The sequence below is a fragment of the Rhipicephalus sanguineus genome, chromosome 4 (genome assembly GCF_013339695.2).
Source record: "Rhipicephalus sanguineus isolate Rsan-2018 chromosome 4, BIME_Rsan_1.4, whole genome shotgun sequence".
In the NCBI taxonomy this organism is placed as follows: Eukaryota; Metazoa; Arthropoda; class Arachnida; order Ixodida; family Ixodidae; genus Rhipicephalus; species Rhipicephalus sanguineus.
The window spans coordinates 51,357,446-51,367,282 of NC_051179.1; the positions used below are offsets into that span (position 1 = coordinate 51,357,446).

Sequence of the window (9,837 nt, forward strand, 5' to 3'; positions counted from 1 at the left end):
TTATACTAAACGTCTGAAATTCATCAGATCTTTTTTACATCAATAAAACCAGAAATAGGCACGATGATACGTCTAAAACTTATTCTTTGAATCATTGAGCGTTGATTTGGTGGTAACTACAGTTTCTGTTCAACATCAATCGACATCAACAGATGAGCGCCTGGGTGGGTCACGCTTGATCGGATCAGTCGGTGGTTTGCTATATACGAGTATCACAGTTCAGGTACATTGAATCCTGGATCTCTGGCAGTTTTCTGACACTTTTCAGTGATTAGCTTAAGTTGAATAATGGAAAAGATATTTCTTATTGAACAAGTAGTGCAAAAGGCAGGGACACAATAAGGAGCAGGAAAACAAGACAAGCAATAACTTCAAACTAAAGTTTGAAGTTATTAACTGCGTCGCATTTTCTTGTTAATTTTGGTTTAAGGGGCCAACTAAGGTGTTCTTGCGTGTTGTATTTTATCGTTTTGAGGGAGGGGTGAGGTGGTCATGTGTGATGTCGTACTTTTTCGATCATCGTTGATTGTTAAATAGGTGTGGATTTCTGAGAATAAACTTTAGTTTGTTGTTCGTGCTCGCCCAATATTCCTGTTCATTCTTGTGTTCCTGTGTTTTGCTCTACTTGTTCATTATGAATTCTTACAAACTCGGCCAAATTTCAGTTCTTGTAATGTATTTTTGTTGATTTCCTAGTCATCCCCAAGAAAGGTAGGTTAATGTGCAGGAAATGAAAAAAGTCACAGTTTCGCCGCAAGGGCGAAGCAATGAATGCGATAGCAAGAAATGAATGCTATACGAAGTGAGGCTCGCCAATGGATACTCTCAGCTTTGAACAGCGCTCCTGTTGCAGAGGCGGCCGAAGCAGCGAAGGAAACTAGCGTGCTTCAAGTGTCGAGCTGTGACACTTGATAGTTCGCGCTCATCTTCTGTTTGTTCGTTTAGCGCCGTCCCTCAGCTCGAGTGACTTTCGTACGCTCCGTAACATGAGCGCGGACATCACGGTGAAAGCTTGAAACATTCCTCTTCCCCTCACCACGAGAAAACCGCGCGAGCAGACAGCGGAAGGGCAAGGTTCTCGCTGTGCAAATATAAGAAGTGAGCGAGCTCGCCGACGACTTTTAAATGTGCCTGTCGCGCTCCTCGCGCGATCTCGCTGGTAATGAAGAAACGCTTATTATCGCCTGCCGTCTCTGAGTCCGTCCAGCGGTAAAGGGTGTGTATATAACGCTCGCCGTTAGCTACGTGGAGGATCTGCGTTTCGTGGCGTAGTGGATAGCGCCACTCGCTGTGGAGCAAGAGGTCCCTGGTTCGATTCCGCGCTTCGGAAGCATTTTTCTGAATTATTTTTCTTTGGGGCTTTTATATATATATACATACTTATACATATGCGGTGCATGACGGCGGCGGCGGCAAAATCCAGCCGAGACTGTCCATATAATTGCTATCGCAATAAAAAAAAGAGACATTTCAGTTAAAGATTTGTAGGAGCCTTTGCTGGAAGTAATTTTCTGTCTCTTTTTTATATTTCTGCAAACATTATGCATATAGGACTTGCGGCAGGAGTTTGATCGCATCCTCGAAAAGAAAATCACTGCGCCTGGGCTGAAGGCCGGGACCATGTCGTCCAACCAGCGACGGCTTCTTGCTGCCATCATCCAAGTCCTGTCACAGGAGACCACTGATGTGCCCGAGGTGCCTGATTCTTTTGATGATGATGACACGGATGTTCCAGGCATTGATGAAACCTAGCAGGTTCGAATTGTTAATAGGTGGCCCTTTCCTTCAACTGAGCGTATGATCTAATGATTACGCTGCTACAATAAAAAATTGTGTTCATGTGTCTTATGTTCATCTGTACACAGAGGCATGTGCGCAGGGCGGCAAGGGGGAAGGGGAACGCCCCTGCACCCCCCCAGTCATCTAAGGCCCATGAAAGGCCCATCCTGCAATCATAGAGACTCGGGTTTTGCATTAAATTTTCACAAAACCCAGAATTTCCTGATATGTGCAATGCTCCATGTTGGCTTTACGTGTTCTAGAGAGGGCTTTTGATTCATTATCTATTCACTCCCCTCCCCCCCAAACACAGTTTTCACAATGCGTATGTGTATATGCTGGGTGTTTCAAGGAATGTAGTCCGCAAATCCTTAACAGTAAGCTAAATATGTGTATCATTTGTTCTATGATGCCCCCTTACTCAGTGCTCCCCAGGGGCCTCTAAGGTGCTTTTAAATAAATGAATACATATCTGCTTACTGCCTTCATAATTACTTATTCTGTGGTGGCAGACATCTTAAGATATGTGGAGACATAACTACACTGCTAATTACAAAAAAGTTGATGTAATTTACATTCTAATTAGAGGAGACAGTTGGTCCGGTCCAGTGGGAGAATTGAAGCTTTTCCTGTGGATAGCCCATTGCTGCTTTGAGATTTCAAAAAAGAAAAAAAAAATCATGGCAGCTTCAAACTAGTGGTGCCAAGCCTGAAGGAAGAGCAGAGCTGGGTGGCCTTCCTTGTTCCTCTTTTTTTCTCTGTCTTCCTCTCTGTTTGTTGTATTCCTTTCTTGTCTCTATTTCTTTCTTTATCGATTTCTTTCTCGCTCTTTCTATCTTTTTTCGCTTTCTTCCCTTTCTTTCCCTCTCTCTTTCTTCCTCTTTCTGTCTTGCTTTCTGTTTTTTTTTCTCTTTTTTGTGTGTTTCTATCTGTCTTCTGTCTCTTTCTTTGTCTTATCGTTTTTTTTTCCTCTTTCTTCCCTTCTTTTTGTTTACTTTTCTTTCTTTCTATCTCCTTCCTTCTCTCGCTCTCTGTACTCGTTCTTTCGTCCATCCGAGTTATTGCAGCCCACGTCGGACAAATCGGCGCAGCGGGAGAGAGCGCGCCGGGTGCACGTGTTCGGGGAGCGAAGCAGACGAAGAGGAGAGCGGCGCAACCGAGTGTCGCACGCTCTAGGCGTAGCTGTGGCAGGCCGTTAATGATGATGGTAGTTTTTGTCAACACCTCGTAGCGACCCTCGAGTTTAAACAGCTACGCTCTTAAAAGCGGCCCCTGCATGGTAGTCTTCGCAGAGTAAGGGAATTCGAACAGTTTCACCGGTGAAACCGAAATGCCTCTGAGCGCAACTGCCATACCCTAGCAGACGACAAGAATGACGTCGCTGTCTCTGACAACGATTGCAGTGGTGCTCTACATTCGTTAGCGTACGTGCGCCTAGCGTGCTACAATGGGAAGCGCAGCCCGCACAGTCGTGAAGCAAAGTAAATCGATGGTTGATTTTACTACGGTCGTTCATTCGGGACGTCTCGGAATTAGTATGGCAGGCGCGCTCTTCGGCATTTCAGTTCCATTTTAGCCGGTGCAATTTGTCATATTTCATAACTCCGCGAAAATTACCAGCCTCCGCTATTTGAAAGTCTCAGAGCCACAATGGACTCTTCGTAAGAAGGGTGATCAATCCTACAAATTGACCCGATCACCTTACCTTTTTGGCTTACCTTTTTAATCAAATATGTACCGACGATCAATTTTATTAGGCTCGAATGAAAACTGAAAAATTGAAGAATACGATATTTGTAATTTTTAGGTCAGAAATACATCCGCAATCAGTTTCATTAAAATGGGAATCAACTTTCAAATGTCAATTTACAAAGTCTTACATGTAACGGCGTTACCGGTAACACGTTACTTTTTTCGGTAACTTAGTAACGTACTCGTTACTATTCAACTGTAACGGGTAACGTACTTACGTTAATTTTCGGTAACGTGAGGCGTCACGATTACAGTTTCACATAACTCTCCTTCGTCTCATAGGCGCCACTTTCCCCGCGAGCTCGCCCCGATGTTCTTTTGTCACAGCGGCGGACTGCTGCTACCATCTACTGTCGAGCGCCCATTTAACGTAGGCGTGGACGCATATTCATTAAAGGGACAGTCTACCGCTCGGAAAAATTTTTCTGATTGTGGTGAAAATGAGAAGATCGTCACATCGGCGGCAACGAGCATGCCTTTGTACTAGAGCACTGCGCGGGCCCAGGCCGGGCCCGGGCGTACATGACCGAACCCAGCCCGAGTACGGCCCGGGCCCAGGCGTTCATTACTAAACTTATCCTGGACGCGCGTGTTCATGACCAGGCCCGGCCCGGGCCCGCTAGAGGATATTAGTTGTTGATGATGATCATTAATGATGCCGTGGGCTTTGTTAAAGGGAAAAGTTATGTCCCTTATCACGACGACGTCATAAATTCGAGAGGAAGGAAACTACATCCACAGGTGCCGCCATGTTTACTTTTCCGGCGCTGCCGTCTGCACGCTTTTACTCGCGTGCGCACAGACGCTATGGGAGCGCCGAGCAGACGACGCGACGCGGATGGAGACATTGAGCAGCGCTGCCAAAGGCCACGGCAAGGGGATGGCCATGGAGACGGCCACGGCAGGGGGACGGCCACGGTGCAGTGGCGCCATCTAGTTTTAATTGAACAAACCAGCTGCGCTCTCCTGTAGTCGAGACATGTTTCTCACAATGCCTCACAGATAGCAGCACATTATATAATGTTTGCTGTTTGCTTGATATATTTTCCGCTAGATGGACATAGTTGTCCATTTTTGGAGCAAGTTTGTGTTTGTTTTTAGCGGCGATGAGGCACCGTCCCGTCTTTTTTCGAAGCATGGCGTCGCGCAAAAAACGTAGTTTGATGGCATCGCCAATGCGCTACAAATCGCCGAATGGGCTCATTTTAGATGCGAAGCAGCTTATGGCGGGGCTTTGTCCCTCCCTTCTTCCCGCGGCGTCCACCCCCCACTGCGCATGCGCGTCCCCTCCCCCCTTCTCTCCTGTCCTACACTCCCCCCTCTCTCCTCTAGGAATCATCTACTCTACGGAGCGGCGCGCACGACAAGTGGTGTGACAGCTGGACCCGTATTCCCAAAAGGCGACAATCGCAAAAGTATCGCCTTTGGTGCGCGCTGATTGGCTATTGAGCAAACCGGAAAAGTTAGGGCGCCATCTGGTAATTCCGCCGACGTCAATTTTGCGTCATGGTGCTCGACGGTGCTCGCGACATATTTGCAATAAGCGAAGGCACCGTTAACCGTCGGTTCGTGGTGAAGTCTAGCATTTCAGTGACGTAGGCGGTAGCTTCTAGTATTCAATCCTCGGTGGATATACGCAGCATTTTTTACGCTGAAGCTTTCATCGCGCATTACCTTCGGGTGTTATCAGCACTCGTTCTTTGCCAGCGCGTGTTTTTTCGTGGTTTGAACGTCCCAGGAGCATGAACCGTGCGTTGCTGGCGTGGCTTATCGCGAGCCGGTAACATGTTGAGATCTTGAGACGATGTCGCTGCGGCGGCACGCTACAGCTGAACTCTCCGAGTACGCCGTGTTAAACGCTCAACGAAAATACGTTTTACGCAAAGTTGCATTCTTTAAATATTATACTGTGCATTAAATAATTGAACAAAAAAACGTTGAAAGCACTTTCAACACGTCTTACACTTCAAGTAGCCACAGCCAAGCCGGCCAAGCCTGGCTACTGCGTAGAAGCAGCAGCACACGCTCGAAAACGCCGTACTCGGGTTGCTCTGCGCTCGTACAGTGCGCTCACTCCCGTGTTGTGAGACATTCGTACTACCAACGGCCAGTTGCAACAATGACGTCACAGGCAAGTTTTTTTTTACTTATTGAACGCATCAAATTCTACGTCACCAAACGCGATACTATCGCCTTTTGCGATAGTTTGAGAATACGGGCCCTGCATACTCCGCTGGGGGCGCCACGGTAGTTCCGCGGTATGAAAACTGTGAAAACGACGGAGAGCGCGCACCTCATTCTCTCTCCTGTGCAGCGCCGCGATGAGAGCTCGGGCCGCTGCCGCGAAACGGGAGCGGTGACGTGGCGATTCCGAACTTCGGGCTCGCGAAGCCGTAAGGAAACGTGAACGGCGGCAAGCGGACCCTGAACTCCGGGCTCGGGAAGCCGAATCAAAACATCGAACGGCGGATCTCAAGGCGGCGCGGCAACGCGAAGCCGAATCGAAGCGTCAACGTCGAGCGGCACTGCTTCGCATCCACACATGGTTTCCTTTAGCGGGAGATGGTGTACACAATATTATGAGAACTAACAGACAATAGCGCCAAGGCGTTATTGTTAGTGTCATACATAAAGTATAGCCATACTTCATGTATGATTGTGCGTGTGTTTGTATATGTGCGTGCATATATACAAATACAATATCGACACATTTCGGGACATAATTCACAGACACGACAAATCCGTGTCGTTTCTGTGACTGTCTGTGGTTCAATTCGAGCCTCTCTGCGCTGAGAATCAACGTAGAAAAAAAAAAAAACTAGCATCACCTAGCTAATGTCTCGTAACGACCGAGAAGCAACCTATAAAGAACCCTCATCACCTGTCTAAAGGAGTACTGACACGATTTTGAAGTGCAGCAAAACGGACGTTTTTTGGTTTCCTTGGCATGTAGTGTTAACGCTTTCCCCACACCGCATCCGGGAAACACGTATAAATATTTAAGCTTGATTTTAAAGTTTTCATCCCCCAGCATCTGCAAGGCAGCTTCACCGCATGGAGAGCCCTATGACGTTTCAAGTCAGCTCACTTGATTTGCGAAGTCTGGGTTCTGCATGCAGCCTAAATCACAGAAATCGCTGCCGGAGGCACTGGACGACAGTTCACTCATCATGAACCACGTTCGACTGACAGCAAAGGACAGCAGGTGCATATTTCGTGGGTTGCAGTCTGCCCGTGACGTCACGGGCAGACTTGACACGTCACTATGAAGCCGCCCTCTCGAAACCGAAACGGCTGGTTGAAAGAAGCGGTATTAAAAATATATGCAATGCATCCCCAGGCACCACGACACTCTTTTTAGGGTTCTCGACACCCGTGCTTTCATTTAGAGCCACAACCCGAAAAATTTTAAAATTCATGTCAGTACTCCTTTAAAATTTAGAAGCAACCAGATTAGTCTTTAGAATTGTCCAGTTTCGCTGTGTGAAGCCTTGCGCGGCTTAGTGCAAGCTAGGGTCGAAGTTTTAGGGTCGAAGCTCCTTAGGGTCGATCCTTCTCCGTTGTCGCGCCGTTGTGGCCACGCTAGTACTGGAAGCGCTCGCACTCGCGCCAAAGAGAAGTCTTCTTCCTCTTGTTCTTCGAGCGCCTTGATGATGATCGTAGCCACATATGAAATCACATATAAAATTGAAAAAGAGGAAGCAAACGAGAAATAGAGAGAATTAAAAAAATAGGAACAAAAATAGAAATAAAGATAAGTAAAGAGAAAAAAAAACGAAAAGGGAAAAAGAGAGGAGGAAAGAAAGAGAAAACGGAAGAGAAACAAAGAAGGCTGCCCAGCTCCGCACTTCCTTCAGGTTCGATCAGAGGGACTTGCATTGACCTCGTCTTCTCAAATTTCAGGTTGGATCCCATACAAGAACCTTTGGCTTTACATTTCACCGGTCATAAGGCGGTCATAATGAAAGGAAAACGCCGCCCACATCTCAACACCATACACGCAGTGTGAATAATAAACAACTTTGTATATACTGTACACACGTGTTGTCACATCTTTGCGTGATCGAGTGGGCAAAAGTACGGGGGGATTCACGGTTAATGATCCCCCGGAGCTTCGCCCACTCGCCATCATTCGCTTCGTGGATATGCTGTTATTTTTTTCTTTACTGAACGAAATATATGCTCACAAATGATAAATTTTTTCTCTTTATTTTCACAGGAAATATACATAAGATAATCCGGACATAACAAAAATGCGAATTCAGTCTGCCGCTGTCTCGTCCACAATGTGCGCGGGCCCTATGGACGTCCGCTTTAATCTTCGGACGATTCGCTGTCGTTGATGTGTGAACTGTCATTCCTCTCGGCTACGGCAGCAGTTTTCTCTAGCTCAGCGTTGAACTGGGATCGCAGCAGCGGAAAGAAAGAACGAAACACGGTTGACTTGCTCTGGTCCGAGTCCAAGTAGACTGCTGAGGCCAGGGCCTCGAAGATGTCTGCCAAGGGCTTTGGAGGAGCAGGAATCCTGAATCCCGGATACTCCTTAGAGCAGGGGGACAGTTATACAAAATTAGGGTACACGTGAATACACATGGACAGCTATGCTACTGTACGTTAGCAAGCCAAGTGACGACTACCACTGTCATCATCTTCCATCGTCAACGTCACTCTCGCAGTTCACTGCAGGACGAAGGCCTCTCATTGATCTCCAATTGACTTTATCTTGCGCGATCTATATAGTTCCCTGCGAGTGTCTTACTTTCCTGGCCCCATCTAACTCGCTGCCGTCATCGGCTTCTTTCCCCTTGCCTTGCTATTCAGTCGATTGCTCTAACTGACCACCGATTGTCTGTACTACGCATACGTGGCCGGACCACGTCAATCCATTTTTTTTCGCTTAATGTCAACTGGAATATCGCCTAATCCCTGTTTGTTCTCCGACCCAATGTGTTGCCTTCCGATGCTACGCCTCTCATTCTCCGTTCCAATGCGCGTGGCGCGGTCATTAACTTTTGCTTGAGTGTCTTCGTTATCCTCCGAGTTTCAGCTCCATGTGTTATAGTAAGTGCCAGTTTGCGACGATTGTGTACTGTTCTCTTTAGGGAGAGTCGCCTGCCACGATTTGCGAACGCCTGCTGCATACGCTCCAGCCAATCCTTAGTTTTCGATTACTTTCTTTTCATGAGTAGGCCGCCCTATTAGTAGTTGCCCTTTGCGTATACGTGCACAAACTTCAAAGGTGGGTTGCCAGTCGTGAAATCTTTTTCTTTCGCCGGGCTATTAAACATTACCTCTGCCTTCAGCATATTCGTTTCTAGCTCCACTTTTATACTTTCTCGGTTTAAGATTTTAATCACATCTTGCCATTCGTCGCCGTCATTGCTGTTTATAGCCGTGGGATAAAAAAAGACCAAAACACGCGTTTTGTTTTTATAGTGCGGACGGTCTAACTCACCCCATTCCCCAGTTTTTTGACGTACTGAACGATGCGTTCGCTGAGCTCGGGGGAATGCGACCGGATCAGCCTGTGCATCCCGTTGCTGACCACCACGTAACCAAAGAAGCGGTTGCACTCGAGCCGTTTGCGGGTCTCGTGCAGCGCCTTCGGTGTGAGCGGAGAGATTGTCCCGTACAGCTGGACGGTCAGCATTTCCTTCAGCAAGGCGTCGCCCAGGAAGTCCATAGGCCGCATGTAGCCCGGGACGATGCGAGATGTCTCCGGATACGACTGGTGGGTGAACGCCTGAAGTAGGAATCCCTGCACGGTGGGGAATATATGGTTTCAACAACAGAGGTCTTTTAATGGGATAGCAGAACTGAACGACTGTTATGCGCAACCTACACCTTATGCGTGAATGCCGTAGAAAAACTCACAAGGGTCCCTCATGCAGTTGCCTAAGACGACTCAAAGGCGAAAACCACCTCTTTTTTTTTCTTCTCAGTCGATGTACTGGTCCTGCTCCGGCCCCCTCCGAAAGCTTTCTCCACCTAACGTGATTTTTAACTGCCTCCGGGATTGGCCCACCTTTTGATCAAGCAACGATGTTGTGTGATTGTGTGATGACGTCAGCATGTGACGTTGTGTTATGTGAAGCCATAGCGACGTGACGGTGAAATCGCGAATTTTGGCATCTGTGACGGCATCACGCGATGATGATTTTTTGGATCCCTCGCGTTGATGCCGACGGTCAACTTTGGCGCTTGATGAGACATCTAAGACTTTTGCTATAGTGTACTAGAATAATATATTATTGAGTACGCTATAACTTTTGCCTTAAGAAAACGTCGGCAGCCACCAAGGGCTTT

The 9,837-nt window shown here is 47.4% G+C and overlaps 2 protein-coding genes across 3 annotated transcripts in view; one reads left to right on the forward strand and one right to left on the reverse strand.

Moving 5' to 3' along the window:
* Window positions 1-1,811, forward strand: part of LOC119389976 (ATP-dependent DNA/RNA helicase DHX36) — a 41,400-nt gene extending 39,589 nt beyond the window's left edge. For both annotated transcript variants that reach the window (XM_049414605.1, XM_049414604.1), the window contains exon 25: window positions 1,552-1,811. In XM_049414605.1, the coding sequence (XP_049270562.1) occupies window positions 1,552-1,752 (201 nt within the window). In that variant the 3' untranslated portion in view covers window positions 1,753-1,811. The remainder of the gene's footprint in view (window positions 1-1,551) is intronic.
* Window positions 1,812-7,755: 5,944 nt separating this feature from the next.
* LOC119388766 (uncharacterized) lies at window positions 7,756-9,374 on the reverse strand. The gene is made up of 2 exons (XM_037656178.2): window positions 8,987-9,374; window positions 7,756-8,073 (listed from the first exon to the last, which is right to left on the reverse strand). Exons 1-2 carry the CDS (start codon window positions 9,221-9,223, stop codon window positions 7,846-7,848), a joined length of 465 nt encoding a protein of 154 aa, XP_037512106.2. The 5' UTR covers window positions 9,224-9,374; the 3' UTR covers window positions 7,756-7,845.
* Window positions 9,375-9,837: the final 463 nt, after the last annotated feature.

Excerpts from the sequence above, each read along its gene's own strand:
- LOC119388766 (XM_037656178.2), bottom strand. The coding sequence starts at position 9,223 with ATGCGGCCTATGGACTTCCTGGGCGACGCCTTGCTGAAGGAAATGCTG. Across the intron at positions 8,074-8,986 it reads TCAAAAAACTGGGGAATGGG|GAGTATCCGGGATTCAGGAT; the intron begins GTGAGTTAGACC and ends CCCTGCTCTAAG.